At 42.2% G+C, this 19,219-nt stretch overlaps 1 protein-coding gene across 4 annotated transcripts in view; it reads right to left on the bottom strand.

The window, feature by feature from the left end:
• Nucleotides 1-19,219, bottom strand: part of cdon (cell adhesion associated, oncogene regulated) — a 188,202-nt gene that overhangs the window by 48,312 nt on the left and 120,671 nt on the right. For all 4 annotated transcript variants that reach the window (XM_078531221.1, XM_078531211.1, XM_078531192.1 and 1 more), the window contains 6 exons: nt 18,840-19,115; nt 12,552-12,698; nt 7,192-7,335; nt 4,774-5,061; nt 3,335-3,604; nt 791-1,144 (listed from right to left, as the gene is read on the bottom strand). In XM_078531221.1, coding sequence (XP_078387347.1) covers nt 791-1,144; nt 3,335-3,604; nt 4,774-5,061; nt 7,192-7,335; nt 12,552-12,698; nt 18,840-19,115 — 1,479 coding nt within the window. The remainder of the gene's footprint in view (nt 1-790; nt 1,145-3,334; nt 3,605-4,773; nt 5,062-7,191; nt 7,336-12,551; nt 12,699-18,839; nt 19,116-19,219) is intronic.

Genomic DNA, 19,219 nt, shown 5'->3' with positions numbered 1-19,219 from the left:
AGAAAAATAATAAAATCCTTAACATGTCCCATCTCGTGTGACATTTTCACATGAGGGGGACATGTTAATAAATTTCACTGAAACTTTAATAAATTTTTTAAAACCCTACATGAAACCTCATCCCGCCAGTGGATGAGGTTTCATGTTTTTTCAGAAGCCCGCCAGGGCTCCTGGCCTGCCCACCAACCTTAAGGTTGGATGGGCAGGGGCTTTAATTGTTTTAATTATCCTGTCAATGGCCTCAATTGGTCATTGACAGGTCGGCGGGCGGGCAGCTGATCTCACTGTGCCCCTGCCTTCCTGAAGGTTTAATTGGGGCGGGATGATGTCGGGGTTCCCCCTGACGTCATCCCACGTCATTTTGCCGTTGGCGAGCGGGCCCTGCCCCCTGCTCGCCAACAGCAAAATCCAACCCCATATCTTTCTGAAGGTTATGGCAAAAATACTGCGGATGCTGGAAATCTGAAATAAAAATAGAAAATGTTGGAAGAACTCAGCAGGTCTGAAGGAAGGGCTGAAGGCTCTGAAGGAGAATCACATGGACTCGAAATGTTAACTGTTTTTCTCTCTCCACAGATGCTGTCAGACCTGCTGCGTTTTTCCAGTATTTTCTGTTTTTCTTTCTAAAGATTGTTGCAGCCACTTCCTTACACAACTTGTCAGCTACTTTTCTGGTAACACATGGGTAAAATAAAAATGAGAGACTTTGGCAAGATAGGTGTTGATATCACCAAATGATCACAATCTCATCACACGGTCTATGGGCACAGGAAGAGAAAACGAAGCTTACCAACTGACAGAAAGGCCTCTGCTTGTACTGAACCAATTTTGTTGGAGGCTTCACAAATGTATTGCCCAGAGCTTTCCAGCGATGCAGTGCGTATATAAAGAGAACTCGATCCAGCCCTGGACATTGTGAGGTGAGGTGCATTGGAGCTTGTACTGCCCACGCCAGATAGTTGAGAGTTCCGAGATTTCGACCGGAGAATGTGGGAAGGGTGGCTGCTGATTAGTCCATGGCGGTCAAACCAGCGGATGATAGGTGTTGGCTGACCAGTGGCATTGCAGGTCAGTGTAACAAACTCTCCTTCAGTCACTCTCAAATTGTTGGGTGGGGAGGTAATCACAGGTTTTGTGCCTCTGTCTGTAGAAAGGAATAAATCTGTAGTCACTCACTGAAATAAGTTACTTATGAATTAACAAAAATTTCATACATTAGTACAATGCCTTTGGGAAATGACTGCTCAGCCCCAGAGATCTGCCTTGATGTCCGAAGATTTACAGGGTTCCGGGCAACTGATTGTTACCCAGTGACTACTAATGGAAATTGAGCCTCTATGGCCTTCAGACATCAGTCTCCCTTCCCCTCCCACCATAGTCAAATTCAGGTACACCCATAAAGAATAATCATTTTGGCGAGATCCCACATCCATCAGTACCTCAAAAAGAGAAAGAAAGTTCTGAGGAGAAAATCTACAAAGAGAAAGCAATGGCTTAGTTATCTATGGTCAATTTCTAACTTGATATTATTAACAGTGCAATTAATGCATGGTTACTGATGCTGTAAGACATAGGAGACACTAAGGCCCCCCCCCCACCCCCACCACTACGGAAACAAGTTACTGCTTCTTTATACCTAGTACTCCCTAAATTCCCCTCTCCCCAGTGGCACTCAGAATAGTCTCATTTTGCCAGGGGTCACTTACCTTTGGTTCTTGTGCTACCTACAGGCCACAAACTGTCAATGCCTCCCTTTCCTCGTTACAAGAAGATTATGGGCACTGGGTCAAAATCCTTGAACTCCTTCTCTAACAGCACCGTGGGTGTACCTATACCACACAAACTGCAGTGGTTCAAGGCGGTGGCTCACCAACACCTTCTCAAGGGCAATAAATGCTGACCTTGCCAGCAACGCTCACATCCCAAGGTCAAATAAATTGTAAAAAGTCCTCGCTCATTTTAAGCATCTATCACATCTCGAAAAAAGCACTGGCATGTCTTTCAGTGTCATTGATGATGTATAAACTGTATTGCTCTTCAATAATGCTGAGTTAGAAGTTGGTCACAAGTAATTTGACTCATTGGTTTCTCTTTGCAAAGTTTCTTTTCACAACTTTTTCCCTCTTGGTGTGGTACTGATGGATATGGTATCTCACTAAAGTGATTATTCTTTGCAGGTGTGCCTGGGCAGTAACAGGGGCAATCTGATTGTGGTGGGAGGTGAAGGGAAGCCAGTGCCAAATCTGGTTCTAACACTGTCTAAAAGTCACAGAGGCTCACTTTCCAGTTGTGGTCACTGGGTAACAATCAGTAGCAGGAGCCCTGTGAATATTCCCCCTACCCAACTCATGGACACTAAGCCCAACTGTGGCAATCCTTATTGCCAGTTTAGTTGCGATCAACTGACTCAGCAGAGACTGGGAATTGACCCAAGAACCCACTCAGTATCACACAAGGCAGCATATGCAATTGCAGAGCCATTGGATGAACTATATTTTCTCACTAACAAGGTATACAAGGGTGCATCAAGATTTTACAAATCAGGAACAAAAAAATGTTAAGCAAGAGGGAAAAATGGAAATCAAAGTTTAGTGAGAGATGGGAGTGATTGTGGGGCAATAATACCTTCCCAGAGTTTTTAGATGAATGATGTTTAGAAATTATGTGGCACCTGGAGAGAAGAAAGCTTTGAAGATTAGTTTTTTGAAAAGGGGCTCATAATGATAATCTTATAAGAGATAGGAACAGTGCTAGAGGAAAGAGCAAGCTTGTATTCATTGTTGTATTGTAAACAAACATATCAGTCAAGTTGTACACAGCAACGACCCACAATCATCAAATGAATGAATAACCAGACAATTTGTTTTCTTTGATGGTTGAGGGAAGAACGCTGACCAGGACATTGGGAGAACTTCCTTCTCCTCTTCTAGGTGGATACCTCAAGTATAAAAAATGAGGGAATGCTGCATTGTTGAAGTTACCATATATTTTGAGAGAGACATCAAACCAAGGCCTCATATACCTTTCTCAAGTTCAGAGTAAGATTTCGCTCACAACATTTTGGCCAAAACTGCTACCATCTGTGTTAAAACTGACAAGTTGATGATGCAAACTAGCTTGGGGCAACAGAGGTAAAGTTGTAGGACAAAATCAATTCAAATTTTGGCCAGATACGAAGTGTGTACAGTGCATCCCCTTTACGTGTTGCTGCACTAATACGCAGGACAGTCAAATGTATTTTAAACTAAACTTATTATGCAATTCAGACTGATAATGAGCTTAACATCTGGGGTGGGAGAGGGTGGATGGAACATTCTGTTAAGCTGCTTTGTACCTGATTGGACCATGAGCCTAGCTGATGATTGCATAGAACCAATCCTATTTTCCACCAAGCACTGATACATCCCAGCATCCTCAGCAATAAGTCCCACAATCTTCAGTCTGTTTCCAGAGACCAAATGTCGAAGGCCTGCTTGAACAGTAACTGCGTTGTGGTACCAGGTGATATTGGGCGATGGGTTTCCACGATAATCACAAGTTAAACGTGCTGTGGATCCCATCGATAGAGTCAGCTCTCGCAGCCCTTTTATAATGGTAGCAGGCTCTACAAAAAAAAAAGAGTAAAATAATTTTACATACAAGTAGGTTTGTCTAGTAGAAGTGTTGAAAATGGCAGGGCATTTGCAACGTGTCAAATCTGGGTCTCAGTGTCAATGAGCCCTCACCAGCCCCTCTCTCTCTGCTGCACCAACCAGCTCTCCATATTGGCCTGTTCCTGTTCAGTTTGGTTGCTCTGTCCTTGATGCTGTACACTTGCCAGGCTGACAGGACACCCACTTTTTCACTCTGTGGGGTAGAATTTCAATTGGAGCTGTTCTTGTATGTATTTTTAATCATTCACATGTTATATGTTATTTTAAATGGTGACAGTAATTGCTAACTTTGTATTTCAGATGGTAAATTTAACTCAGGTGATTGCAACAACTTATGGATCATTTTAAGCAGAAACTCAGACAGCTAATAGCTACCAAGTGATCTGTATTGTTAGCACTCTGTAGGTCACAACTAATCCCTGCAATGACTCATAGCAACAAAACATGTCAGGATCCCATGGCTTATACATCAATGTCCACCAAGGAATTAAAACGCTTCTAAAATCACATTTAAAAGGGAAATCATCTTGTTCACTACTGTGTGGGGGATCAAAGGTGACAGCCATAGAGGGTTTTTTTTTGTCACTGCTGTATTTGGCTTCATCATATTGCAGCTACCCGTAAAAGTAAAAACAAGGACCAGTTTTCTGATTTTGCGCACCCACCAGAGAACAAAATCAAAAATTCAGTTGCTTAGTAGATCAAATCCCACAGAGTTTGTTTAGTCCTGAGTCATGCAGAAAGTTTTAATCTGCAATCTGTGCAAAGCCAGCCAGCAAAACGTCTCTGGCCCTAAGGGAATATAAACCACATGGATTTTTGCTCCCAGTTGTCCTTTCATGGCCTCAGCTGGCACTGGGGAGATCAAGGGGGCCAATATTGGGTCTGGACAAGATTGGGCACAACTGTTACACCAAATATCTTTGACATTCACACCAGTTATTTTTCCGACATTCTTCATGGGTGAGCTTTGATTGTGAATGTCCACTTGTGGCGAGGTAGGGGAGGGTTTAGCTGGCACCATTGAACCCTTAGGCTATTATAAGCCAGCACCCTCAGCAGAAGAGATAAGAAACTGGAAAAGAGGAAGGACAGATATATAAAAAAGAAAGTCACTCACCATGAACAGTAACTGTGTAGTTTGCAGACACTGGCTCCCCGACTCCATTTTCAGCAATACATAAGTAGCTACCAACATCCAAGGCTCCAGCTTGATCAACAACCAGGTTACTGTGATAGAGTTTCCATCTCTCATTCCCAGACAGGTCCCTACCATCTTTTAGCCATCGGACACGTGGGGTTGGGACTCCACTTGGTACACATTCCAGGATCAAAGGATTGTGCCGAATCACTGTTATGTTCTGTGGGGTTGTGGGGTAAATGATGTGTGCAGGATTGCTTGTAGGGCCTTTGGGGAGGATAGGAGAAATTTCAATCAGCAGCGCTCAGCCATCTCAAAACAGCTAGGCCAAATAGTGTGTACACGCCCTAATACTCATTGTCCAGTGGGCAGCTAAAGAAAGAAAGTGAATGAGCACATTAGAGAAAAGGGGAGAATGCATGTGCAAAAAGGCTGTTAAGGTGGCAATAAAATGACTGGAGTGCAAGCGAAAAAAGGCTACAGAAAAAACAAGAGTATGTGCAAGGTAAAGTGTTGGGGTGTGTAAGGTGAAGTGAAAGAATGGGTGACTAACAGGGAAAGACTTAAGGGAAAAAGAAAACTAAAGAGAAAATGGGGTGGAAAATGAAAGAACGAGCAGAGGAACATGAGCAAGCGGGAAATAGAATAGTGAAGGAATGTGAAAGAGAGAAACTAATGGAAAGGCTCTGATATAAGCTAAGGGTAGACATGAGTAAGATGATAATACTGAATACTGAAGCCTCCTTTCATAAATCAGACTGAGCATGGAACCATCAGATAAAATAGCTGTTTATTTGTCAGTTGAATAATGGTGATGCAACCATGCTAAATAATAAAAAAAACAAACAGTGATGACTTAGAAAAACAAGATTTAGGCCCTCATTTCCTTAGGTTGCTTTTATCAGGCAAGTACTAAGTCGTTTTTCAGACACAGCCGGTTAGAGATTAATTCTTGAGGATAATCACTCTTCCATCCGTTTTGCTCTCTATTCCCATTATAATTGATCCATATTTTTCATTTGAGCAGTAGAGGGCATGGCGTCCAGCACACTGGGAAGAGATAGTAATCGTGTTCCACATGCATTTCGGGGATGTGGGTGCCTGACTGAAGTTGGGGGGAGCAGTGAGTGCCTCTTAGCCTAAACATTAAATTTATCTATTTCAACATTATTTTAAGAAGTGACTGAGGAAGCAAATTCTATAGTTTATCTAATTTTATTTATAATATGAAATGGTCAGTTTATAAACAGACAAATTTACAGGTGAGTCACATAAATCCCCTTCTACACCTGAATCCACTTGTAGGAAAAGAGGGCTTTCAGTGTTCTAGCCCAGACAAAGGCATTCAAGTATCTGCCTGAGCAATACCGGAGTCATAGTCTAGTACATGCATATTCAACATGTCTCATTTAATATGCAGGAACTATTACAGAGGGTCGCCTCGTGTGATGGATTAAAAAAGGATTAACTTTAAAAAAAAAGTGCCACACAGGTCAGAAAAACCAAGTTCATTTGCCAGTCTGTGCTGAGTTCAGCCAGGGCAACAGTAGGGGTGCTACAATTCGCCTTAGTGCCCCAACTCTAGTGGAAATTTTCAGTCTCGATCTTAATTCAAAGTTGAAAAGTTCATGTGTAGGTGTCAGGGTTGGACCAGACTGGATGCAAGTCCCCTAACAGTTGAACAGCTTGATGCTCTCTGACCCTGTCTGAAGAATGAATACTTGAGATATGTACTGGTCAGAGTTCCCAAAACAGTACCACAGCACGAGTCAATGTCTCCAGAACGATAGCTAGAAAAACTGAGAAAGGGACAAGTGACTGCAGCCCTTCGATTCATTTTTCCTCATCAGGGTGAGGGTGTCAGTGCTGTGGGTTGAATATTTCACCATGTTTTGTAGCCAATATCAATCATTCCCAAATCAGCTTTACTATAGGTTAGAGAGAGAGAGAGCAAATCTCCCACTGTTCAATAATGCAACTTTCTCCTAACTACAGAACAGCATCGCTTTGCACCAGTGTGACCCATTCATTTCTCACTCCAACCTTTATGGTATTCAGATGAGATATCTGTTTACTGCTCAACTATAGATACTTTTATATTAAGTATTAATACTGCATCTAAGTCATTACTTGTAAGAGTTTGTCACAAGCAGGTAGAGACATACTCCTCCCATCAGTCTTGCCTGTATTCAAACCCATAATCCAGAGGAGAAAGGCCTACTGCACCACCAGCAATGGCAATAGCACCAACCATACCAAGTAGTTCAATATTCTCATCCTTAACAAGGTGCTACAAAGATCAAAGGCACAGCAATGCCTTTAGCTGTCTGCGTTGGCTCCAATAGCAATTACCACGGCTAGGTACATTGTGAAAATATATCTGGGCTGCTCACTTACGCCTAACCAGCAGCTTATGTCCCGTAGGTTCCACTCTCATCTCATGTGTGATTGGATTGTATGCCGCACATTTGTAGGTTCCTTTGTCCTGCTGTGTGACGTTGAGTACTTGCAAGTTTCCAGAGGGAAGAATTAGGTAGTTATCTGGAAAATAACAGCATGGTAAGGAAAAGGACTGCTGCAACATAAGGAAACTCCTGAAACTGCAAGGGGTCAGAAAACAGGGATACCAGCCTCAGACCCATGGCATTCCCACAAATTTCCTCTGGGCCAAAACATTAAGTCCAAGTCTAGGCTTTTAAGAGAAGCTGAGGCATTCTCATAAAAACTTTAATGAAGATAATAAAAAGAAAATTCAGTGAATATATTTAATCACATTATTGTAAAATAATTATTTTGAAAAAAAAAATTATTTTGTTTAAATCCTTACTTTAAAGATTAGAAATTTCAATCAGAGGGAAGAAGTGGTAGATAAAGAAATTCAGCAAGTGTTTTGAACATCTGTAAGAACTCAAACTTGAGTCATAGAGGTATACAGCACAGAAAAAGGCTCTTCAGCCCAGAGTCTGCGCCGGTCAAACAAGTACCTAACTATTCTAATCCCATTTTCCAGCACCAGGCCCAAAGCCTTGTATGCCATGGCATCGCAAGTGCACATCCAAATGCTTCTTAAATGTTATGAGGGTTTCTGACTCTACCACCCTTTCAGGCCGTGAGTTCCAGATTCCCATCACCCTCTGGATGAAAAAATTCTTCCTCACATCCCCATTAAACCTCCTGCCCCTTACCTTAAATCTATGCCCCCTGGTTATTGATCCCTCCACCAAGGGGAAAAGTTCCTTTCTGTCTACCCTATCTATGCCCCTCAATTTTATACACCTCAATCATGTCCCCCCTCAGTCTCCTCTGCTCCAGGGAAAATAACCCCAGTCTACCCAATCTCTCCTCATAACTAAAACTCTCCAGTCCAGGCAACATCCTGGTAAATCTCCTCTGCACTCTCTCTAGTGCAATCACATCCTTTCTATAATGCAGATTCCAGTACTGCTCGCAATACTCTAGCTGTGGTCTAACCAGCATTTTATACAGTTCCAGCATAACCTCCCTGCTCTTATATTCTATGCCTTGGCTAATAAAGACAAGTATCCCTTATGCCTTCTTAACCACCTTATCTACCTGTCCTGCTAACTTAAGGTGACATGCACACCAAGGTCCCTCTGACCCTCGGTACTTCCCAGGGTCCTACCATTCATCGTGTATTCCCGTGTCTTGTTTGTCCTATCCAAGTGCATTGCCTCATACTTATCTGGATTAAATTCCATTTGCCTGATTAGCCCATCTGACCAGCCCGTCTATATCCTCCTGTAATCTAAGGCTATCCTCCTCACTATTTACCATCCCACCAATTTTCATGCCATCCGCAAACTTACCTACATTCAAGTCTAAATCGTTTATGCATACCACAAACAGCAAGGGGCCCAACATCAATTCCTGTGGAACCCCACTGGACACAGGCATCCAGCCACAAAAAGACCTCTCGATCATCACCCTCTGCTTCCTGCCACTCAGCTAATTCTGGATCCATTTTGCCAAATTGCCTTGGATCCCATGGGCTCTTACCTTTGTTATCAGTCTTATCAAAAGCCTTGCTGAAGTCCAAGTAGACTACGTCAAATGCATTGCCCTCATCTACACACCTGGTCACTTCTTCGAAAAATTCAATCAAATTGGTCAGACATGGCTTCCCCTTAACAAAACCATGCTGACTGTCCTTGATTAATCCCTGCCTCCAAGTGTAGATTAATTCTGTCCCTCAGAATTGCTTCCAAAAGTTTCCCCACCACTGAGTGATGGCCTGTAGTTCCCTGGTTTATTCATTCCTCCCTTCTGGAATAACGGTACTACATTGGCTGTCCTCCAGTCCTCTGGCACCTCTCTTGTGGTCAGAGAGGTATTGAAAATTATTGCCAGTGCCCCTGCTATCTCCTCCCTTGCCTCACTCAACACTCATCCGGGCCTGGAGATTTATCTACTTTTAAGCCTGCCAGACCACTTAGAACCTCCTCCTTTTCTATGCTAATTTCTTTAATTTTATCGCAGTCTCTTTCTGCCTGATTTCCATACCCACGTCGTCCCTCTCAATTGTGAACACCGACACAAAGTATTCATTTAGAACCCTACCTACGTCTTCCGGTTCTACACACAAATTACCACTATGATCCTTAATGGGCCCTACTCGTTCCCTAGTTATCCTCTTACTCTTAATGTGCTTGTAAAATAACTTTGGATTTTACTTTATTTTACCTGCCAATATTTTCTCATGCCGCCTTTTTGCTCTCCTAATTTCCTTTTTAAGCTCCCCCCTACACATTCATTACTCTTCTAGGGCTTCAGCTGTTTTGAGCCCTCGGTATCTGCCATAAGCCTCCCTTTTTCTCTTTATCCAATCCTGTATATCCCTCGACATCCAGGGTTCCCTGGATTTGTTGGTCCCATCCTTTGTCTTTACTGGATATGTTGGCCCTATACTCTCCCTATTTCCTTCTTGAATGAGTCCCATTGCTCTGACGCAGGTTTACCTAAAAGTAGCTGCTCGCAGCTCACTCTGGCCAAATCATATCTGATCTTATTAAAATCGGCCTTCCCCCAATTTAGAACTCTGATTTCTGGCCCATCCTTGTCCTTTTCCATAACAACCTTGAATCTAATGGAGTTGTAATGACTATCTGCAAAATGCTCCCCCACTAATACCTCTGCCACTTGCCCGGCTTCATTCCCTAAAATTAAGTCCAGGGCCGCCCCCTCTCTTGTAGGCCTTCTATGTACTGGCTTAAAAGCTTAAAAACTTGGTGATATAATCTAATTATAAAATAGCAATTGTTGTATAGTGTGAGACATTCCTAACATTAAAAGGGTTTATCACAGCTCCCACCTTCCCCCACAAGTAACAAGTAATGCAATTTTTTTTTAGTTTTCAAAGAAACACATATTCCGCAAATTTAATACATCAATAGACTTGCCAATTTCTGGTGGCTTTGGATGCAGGAAGCCAAGAGTAAATGCAAACTTCAGATGAAGTGGGATGAAAGGGCAATAGACCAAGGTATGTCAACATAAATCATTTTAAAGTCATGGATTCTGTCCTTAATTTTATTATATTTTTATTTAATATTAATATTTATAGTCACATGTGGACACAATAATTTATAATGGAAAAAGCTTACATGACATACAATAACAAGTGTATGCAAATTTTTTAATTAAAATTGAATTACAAATTGCTAATACCTGAATTTATATAGTGCTTTGACACATCAAGCCATCTCAAAGTGCTTCATAGTGAAATACATTTGCTATATGGCTTATGTAGGGAAACGCAGCAGCTATACTGTCCCAATCATATCCCAAAAACATTCACTCATGGTCTGGTAATTGTCTTATTCTAAGGCAGTGGTAAACCCTTTAAAATGTTGAGCAGTACACCACCAGTAGACATTAAACCCATACAAAATTGTATGAATCCACAGAGTCATGGATGGGTAGGAAGCAGTCAGAATAACAGACAGATCATGCCCCTCTCACCCAGAAGCACTTATGCTTTGTCTTGCAGGCAATTATTAAGTACAGTGGTGTGGGTGAAGAGCAGGATGCATAGTGACCACAGAATGAGGAAAACTTACATCTTTAAAAATATTGTACAGTCCTTTTAAGACGAGCCTGCATGGTCTATCAAAGCTTACAGCACCAATTTTTTGCTTCTCCGGTATGGTTTTGAATTTGGCTCAGACTACTGGGATGAAAGTTCTCCCTGTATGGTCGTTGTGAAATTCCTTCATGAAGTGAATTAGGGCATTTTCAATTCAACTCAAGGTGGCAACATATCCAGACTACAAAACTGCCAATGACCGACACATACATTCTCAGTCTCACTCAGATTGGTCACAATGATTGATGAATGAGGAAGAGGAATATCACACTGGTGGAATAGATGGCGCACTTCTGAACTGACTGCATGTTGTTTGGGCAGTGGATTCTGTGCCTAATCCATGTTGTATGTGCCCTGGGAATGTATAATGGATGGGCCAGTGTAAACAGAGCCATACCCATTTCTAAATTGTGCTGTACCTTTTCTGAGAGTTTAATGTTTTGCAGTTATGAGGTTTATAAGATTGTTACGTTTTAGGACTGTGTATTTAAATTTAAGGTTAAATAAAGGGGGTCATGTGATCAGTTCTGAAGTCTGCCTGACAGTAAATCCAGGTGGTTTGATGTTGAAGATCAAAGGAAGGCTTAGGCTGTTTTACTGGGAGAAAGTGCAAGGTATTTATGCTTAACAATGACAGCAGCCTGTGTGTTAACTGTGGAGGCCGAGCGTCCAAAGTACCAGAGAAGTGTTGATAATGCCAGGTTGTAAACAGTTATGCTTTAAATTTTCTATTTAGTTCCAAGATGAAAGACAGTTGGGCTCTCAAGGATAGTTAATTAGAATTTCTACCTAGATACAAGGCCCATGAGATTCACACTGCCATGCGGGAGGATGCAGAGGAAGCCACTGTAAAGATTAGGATACAAGCTTTCTGAGAATATTCACAGACAGTATTTTGAGTCTATCTGGATCTAGTATAGAGGGAGCAGCTAGAGGCCAAAAACGTCTCTACGATTCATCACCCAGGAATACAGATGGTGGAAGCTTGCGCTCGGATTGAAAAGACCAAATTTTTGGGGAGTTAAAATGAGGCTGGAAGAGTCAACCTAGCTTGGGCTGGAGGGAGAGTCTCTGCGAAAAGAAAACATCACTGTGAAAGACAGTTCTAAGATTCTAAGTTACCAGGCTGAGAAAAAAAAGAACAAGAATAAACCCTCTGGCGCTAAGAATCACTTTGGACTGATTCTGGGAAAATTGAATGTCTACATAAAGGACAGTGTGAAACACACCTGTGAAATGTGCTTTTTCAGTTGGGCTAAAAATAAAAAAGTGGAGGGTGGGGGGCTGATTCCATTCTTTACTTTAAAGTAGAAGTGGCCTGCAAAGATAGTGTTTAGTCAATAGTGCTTTTAGTCTGTTGCTACAGTAAACTTCTTAAAACATGAAATCTTGACGATTTATTCTTTCAGCTATTAACTGGAAGTTTGAATTTCTTTTTAAAAGCTATTAGTCTCCATGGGGATTGTAAAAAAATGGAAAGTGGAGGGGTAGGTTTACTCTATGTTGCTGTATCTGCCCTGGGGGTGTTTGATGAGACAGGTGATGGTAATAGCAACTGCTCACAATACCTCAAATACAAAGTTTTAGTAAGTTACTGGGCTAGGCAGAGAGGTAGTATATTCACACATCTGCTCTAAGGCCAAGATACACTTACCTGTAGATTGCTCAAGCCATTTGCCCCTCACTCGGTAGCGGATTAGTGCTGCGGGTTTACTGTCAGGCAAATGACATTCTATGATGCCCGTGCTTCCTTCATCCACTTTAACTACTCGCTGGCTCGGTGCCTGGAAATTGTTTACACCTACAAGGACAGAGCAAAGAAGTATAATCATCTTTGGAACCATTTTACTGTGACAGACTTCATTGTCCAACTGAAAGCTGACACAGAAAAACAGCACTGAAAAAGACAGCAGCTTCCCTCCTCTTGAACTCATGCTCAGATTCAGTAGTAACTTGGCAAACTGTTCTAGGAATACAGAACTACAAACTCAGTCAGGGTGCTGGGTAGTGTGTTATCATGCCTACTTACATTCAGTCAAATGTTTTCTATAAACAGTAAATGGAGGGAAGTGCACCACAATAATGCTGTTGTATTCATATATTGAGTAACCAGTTATTGAGAAACTAGTAGCAGTATCAAAATAAATTTGCCAGCTTTGGCAATTCTGGTGACCTGGATAGCAGGAGAGTAATATAGGGGTTAAAAGTCCCACTTAAGTTTCTCTGATGCACCTTTAGAGTCACAAAATGTGATTTGGTTTGGTGGAAAATCAATCTAGCCACACCTAGGAGTACAAATCAAAAGATTTGCTTTGTTTCTAACTACACACCTGTTTTATACAGAAGGACATTATAAAAGTGCATCAATATTCGTTGATCTGTGTTGCAAGGTGCACAACACAAACGAACGCAATTTTGCCATGCTAACATCACTACATCGAGCACTATATTTTGCTTATTTTGTTTTGGCCAGAGGGATAACTGGCTTTGATGTGTGCCTGATTTCCTGCTATGTGCTCCATGTAAGTGTCACTTTGCACTGGGAATGTCAGATCACAGAGTTACTCCCTATACTTAATCACAAGTTAGGGTACCCTGTGTGTGGCATCAAACCATGAAGGTCTTATTTGCTCCCAGGCTGTACAAAATTTACTGATCTCAGCCAAGGGGGTGCTAATGGACTGCAGCACCAATGGCCTGGAAAGTAATAATTGGCCAAAGCTTATGCTCTGATTGCGAAGTGAACCCTCTTCCCCCAACTCTCCATCCACCATTACAAATGTCATGACCACGGATCCTATCCCCAAATTACTTATGGGCATATTGAACTTTTAAGTAAGACATGTGTTTTTTAAAAAAAGGACATACAAGAAAACGGAGACTGTAGGGTGACCACTTGCTGGAAAATTCCTTGACCAACTAGTTCAGAGAGAACAGAATGTTGCACCTAAATGTGATGTGGCTTAATTCACACAGAGGCACTTCAAAGGAAAAGATACAATCCAAATTGAACTGTAATCTCCTGTGGTTGTGGAGATAATGGGAAATGATTACCACCTCAGCTGAAACCACCACCTGATGAGTTATATCCAAGACTGTGAACATGAACTGAGTTGAAAAGAAAACAGGCCTGGGTGAAAGACATGTTTGTTTTTCCCTTCCAGGAATACACAAGGAAAGAGGTTTTAAAAAGCCATCTGCAACATTAGTTCTGTGTGCTAGTCTGGTGTTCTGTTCTGGTATGTGTGTGTGTGCTGTGAAGGTCACAGCTGAAGAACACCAAATGGGCATCCCTGCGCTTGCAGGTTAAAAAAAAGTCTTCTCTCCGATTGCTAGAAGCAAGTTACAAGTCAGCAAAGCCATAGTCGAAAAGGAAACAGGATAACTCCTTTCAGGTAACCTGCAGAACCAAGAATCTCCAAAGCCAACTGCCCAAGTCAGCGCTACAGGAATCACCCCAACTTAACTGCCGCAATGTTTCACCATCTACTCCTCATGGACAAGCTAAAGGACTGATTCGTGTACCTTTTTAAACTTATATTTTTGGACTCAATTTCTCATTTCTAATGTGTGTGTGTTTTGCGTTTTGATTACTTTTTCTCACGATTAGTAACAAATAAACTCTCTCTATCTTTGACTCAAGATAGCCTGGTTAAATTGGCTCCTTTTAAATACATTTGGATTGGGAAAAGGTATCCACGAGGGAAGGAATCCTTTTAAAATTAACCTCATTGCGACCAACCAAGGGGGTTGAATAAAGAAAGGGAGCTAGTTTATCCCTCCTGACCTGGCAGCATAACAATTTGGAAGACCTCATCTGGGAACCGGTTGAAACACAAAGTACACCTATGTGTGAATGCCAAGTGAAACAGGTTAGGTTTGAAACTCCATTGTTTGAGTGTTCAGCCAACGCACAAACACACTGGGCATGAACTTCTTTTGAGTGGCATCCAGCATTGGATTGCCACTCTGATTCCAGTTACTTACCTGAAATCCTGCCTTGCCCGACATTCTGACTCAGACTGGGAAAGGTCCAGGTAGTGCAGTGCATCCCCAGTGTCGAGTGCAGCTCAGTTGAATAGAGGGAAGCCACACCTTTTTTACAGCACTAGCTGCTGTAAAGCAGTAAGTTTAAAGGTCCATGGAAGGTCAGGGAGAAGATAACTGTATAAGTTAAGTGTGTAGGAGTCAGGTTGGGTCTTGGGGGTGTGGATGTGTGGGAGCGGGCGGATGAGAGTCTGAATATTTGTGGGGGAAGGAGGGAGGAGAAGAGTTCCATGGGAGGGGGTTAGGAAGTCCCATGAGAGGAAGTCCTGTCGAGGGTTGGGGCAGCGGTTGGTGTCGGATTGTGCGATAGGCTAGAATTTTCTTCTAACTTTTTCTAGGTAACTATTGGTGTAACCAAGTGGGAACCATCTGAAGTTTGCAATTTAAATTGCATTTTCAGATGGTTCCCAGTGCAGGGCAATTGCCATGGGGAAGTTTGCACTTCTGGGCAATTGCCGTGCAAACCTTACCTGGGAACTTCTGAAGGGGATTCCCCAGACCATCTTTGAGGTACCCCACCACTGACCCCCACAACCTAATATGATTCTGGGGAGCTTGGAAGTTACGGCCCACGCTGCTTAGCCTGGAGAAAATTGGCTGCACGGATGAGTTCCGAGATCTCTACCACAGATCCTTAACAAATCAATGCCTTGAGAGTATGACGGCGGGGGCCAGGCAAAAAAGGAGTTAAAACTGGAAAATAAACCATAGAATTGAGAAATATTTAATGCTCTTATTAAATGAGTTGTGTGGTTTTGTTTTCCCATTGCTTTGGGGGGGAAGCGGAGGCAAAAGGCAGAAAGTAAGTTTGGAACATCCACTGGTTCCAGGGTGTGACCTGGTCACAGACTCTGAAAATGCAGCCTTCTAGCCAAATGTGAGGTTCTATTGAGACATAGCTTGCGTCTTCTTTGGGGTTGGGGTGGGCATGGGAGAAGACTTTTGACATCAAGTTAACATTTCATTTCCAACACACCAGCCCAAGATTATACAGAAAAACAATTAGGAATTTTACACAATAAGCTATGCCTTTAAATGTGCTTCGCTCTGTTCGCCTCATTTTCGTCAACAGTCTCCTGCATCCATTATTAATACTTCCAGGGCACTCAGGTCAAACTAATAGAGGAGTGGAGATGCTTACATTTACTGTAGGCCAAAGTTATGCAGCCTGCCTGTGTGGTCTGGTTAAGAAACAGTCAGGGGAATTAGACTCCATTACAGTTTTTATATGGCTGTGAAGCTCTTTCCGGAAGGCCGGTTCCTCGATGGAATAAAATTTAATTTTTAAAAAAATCGCAGGTTTCTCGCAAATCATTTTGGACAGGAATATGGATTGCAAATGTACACAGAGAGTCACACTCTCCATCTCTTTATCGGATAGGGAACATTTCCTTCAGTGCTCCACTCAGCAGGTCGTTCCTAGGGTCACTTCCTTCAACATCACCTTCCTTTGAATAGTCAGCTCTATTTTTATAATTATAGCTGTTCCCATTGATTTCTCTTTCCAAGTCCAGACCAGATCTGCTCACAGGGTAAAATGTCTCAAAAAGTCCTTGGAAGAGACAGCTAACAAGTTGCCAAAATTCAGCATCATTCCTTTTCCTTCCCTGCCTTTCCCAACAACTTGCTGAGGGAACACACACAGTTACTGCCTATTCAGAATACGCTGCATTACGATGCAATCTGAGCCATGCCACCCTATGGGGAAGGAGGTGTGAAAAGGCCACAGAGAAGGGGAGGGGATTTAAAAAAAGCAAGTCAACTCCAGGTTTGCTCTCAAACACCTAAACTGAGTGGTCATGGATAAACGTTAGCAAGGACGTGGAAAGAATCTAACTTGAAAAGATATGTTGCTGCATAGGGATAGGCAAAATAAAAACAAAAAGAAAAAAAAAAGATTTTTGGTTATTGAGAGGCGTAAGTGGAGCAACAGGGTCTTTAGTTGTAGTTGTGCAAACAACACAAGCTTAATGGTTAATGGAAAATATATGTAAGGTAGTACATTTTGGTACGAAGAATAGGGAGGTCACTTATTACTTGGAAGGTGCAAGTCTAGGTGGGTTAGATATAGAAAGGAATCTCAGAGTGCAAATACACCAATCACTAAAAGTCACGCCACAGGCTCGCAAGGCCACACAAAAAAAAAACACACATACCAAGCGTTTGGCTTTATTTCAAGAGGGATAAATTGAAAAGTAGGAAAAATTATGCTAAACCTATATAGAACCTTGGTTTAACCACACTTAAGAGTGCTGCTTGCAGTTCTGGTCACCATATTATAAAAAGGAGATAGAGGCACTGGAGAGGGTACAGAGAAGACTTACAAGGATGATATCATACATATCAGGAAAAGGATATACAGGCTAGATCTCTTCACCCCTGAATGAAGGCTGAGGGCAACTAACAGAGGTCTTTAAATTATGCAAGATTTTGATAGAGTGAATACTGAGAGAATGCTTCCTCTTGTGGGGTTAAGCAAAACAAGAAGCCATCAATACATGATAGTCACCAAGAAATCCAATAGGAAATTCAGAAGGAATTTCTTCACCCAAAGTGTGGTGAGAATGTGGAACTCACTACCACAGATTGGTGGAAACAAATAGTCTAGATGCATTTAAGGGGAAGCTAGATAAGCATCTGAGGGAGAAGGAAATAGAGGACTTACAATGATAGATTTAGATAAGAAAAAAATGGGAGAAAGCTTGAGTGGAACAAAAACACTGGTATGGAATGGTTACGGCTGTTTCTCTGCTGTATATCCTATGTAATCCATCATTAATGAACCTGGAAAGCGTGCGTCAGCAATCTACTCCAACACAAGAAGCTACCACAAACAGGGAGAGATGTCCTTATCAGGCTTCACTTTCCCACTTTCCAGCCAAGAACTGACTAAATTTCTCCTTGCTTGCCCAGGGGTCACAAGACCAACAGAGCACTGGTGAGACCACATCCAGAGTACTGTGTACAGTATTCCTTATTTGAGGAAGGATGTAAATGCGTTGGAAGCAGTTCAGAGAAGGTTTACCAAACTAATACCTGGAATGGGCGGGTTTTCTTATGAGGAAAGGTTGGACAGGCTAAGCTTGTGCCCGCTGGAGTTTAGAAGAGTAAGAGGAGACTTGATTGAAACATATAAGATCCTGAGGGGTCTTGACAGGGTGGATGTGGAGAGGATGTTACCTCTTGTGAGAGAATCCAGAACTAAGGGTCATTGTTTAAAAATAAGGGGTCGCTCATTTAAAACAGAGATGAGGCGAAATATTCTCTCTCAGAGGGTCTCGAGTCTTTGGAACTCTCTTCCTAAAAAGGCAGTAGAAGCAGTCTTTGAATATTTTTAAGGCAGGGCTAGATAGATTCTTGGTATGCAAGGGGGTGAAAGGTTATCGGGGTAGGCAAAATGCAGATTTGAGGTTACTATCAGATCAGCCATGATCTTGTCGAATGACAGAGCAGGCTTGAATGGTTGAGTGGCCTACTCCTGCTCCTTGTTCGTACATATGTAACTTCCGCATCTACTACTTTGATAAGGAAAGCTTCAGAAAATGGGACATCATTTCTTTGCAATAGAGCAATCCATAAAAATGCCGCCTTCTCCAGCTTCAAAAAAAACGACACTTTGCTCCTACATCTCTGTCATTCCCCAGCCACAATAAAGTACTGAGAGTGTCTTCGCACTGAACAGTCCAACCAAGACAAGAAGCTTGGTATGCAGAGAAGGGTGGGCTTAAATGACTGCTCTATTACTACCTGTGCACTGAATGTTGGGACACTGAACTAGTTAAAGGTCAAGTTTTCACAGAGTATCAACAGATCCAAGGTTCCCCATAAACTATAGTGCATATCACTGTGAAACAAGCTGTAGCGAAGTGCCTCCCATTTCCTAAATGATACTCACTTGCAACGGTAATGGAAGAAGGTCTGCTCACTATTGCACCGACAGAACTGCTTGCCACACATAGGTACCTCCCAACATGGGATGTCTGTAGATTTGAGATAGTCAATGACCCAGACCGGATCTCTATTCCATTCTGCCCACTGTCTGTTAATTTCTGTCCATTGAAGTGCCATGTAATCCGTGCCCAGGCAGGTTCTACAGCACAGCGAAGCTGAACCCGCCCCCCTAGTTTCTGTATCATGGAGCGGGGTTCTGCAGAAAATTGAGGGGCCAGGTCTGTGTAGGAAGAACGAGAGAGAGGGGTTAGAAACTGTTCTATCTTCTGAAATGATCACCCTGCTGAAACAGTGGGCCCTTTTTAATGGGATTCATCATCATTT

The sequence above is a fragment of the Cetorhinus maximus genome, chromosome 2, assembly GCF_964194155.1.
Source record: "Cetorhinus maximus chromosome 2, sCetMax3.hap1.1, whole genome shotgun sequence".
NCBI classification, from domain to species: domain Eukaryota; kingdom Metazoa; phylum Chordata; class Chondrichthyes; order Lamniformes; family Cetorhinidae; genus Cetorhinus; species Cetorhinus maximus.
The sequence above is the reverse complement of the archived record's forward strand: the minus strand, read 5'-3'. Positions and strand labels throughout refer to the sequence as shown.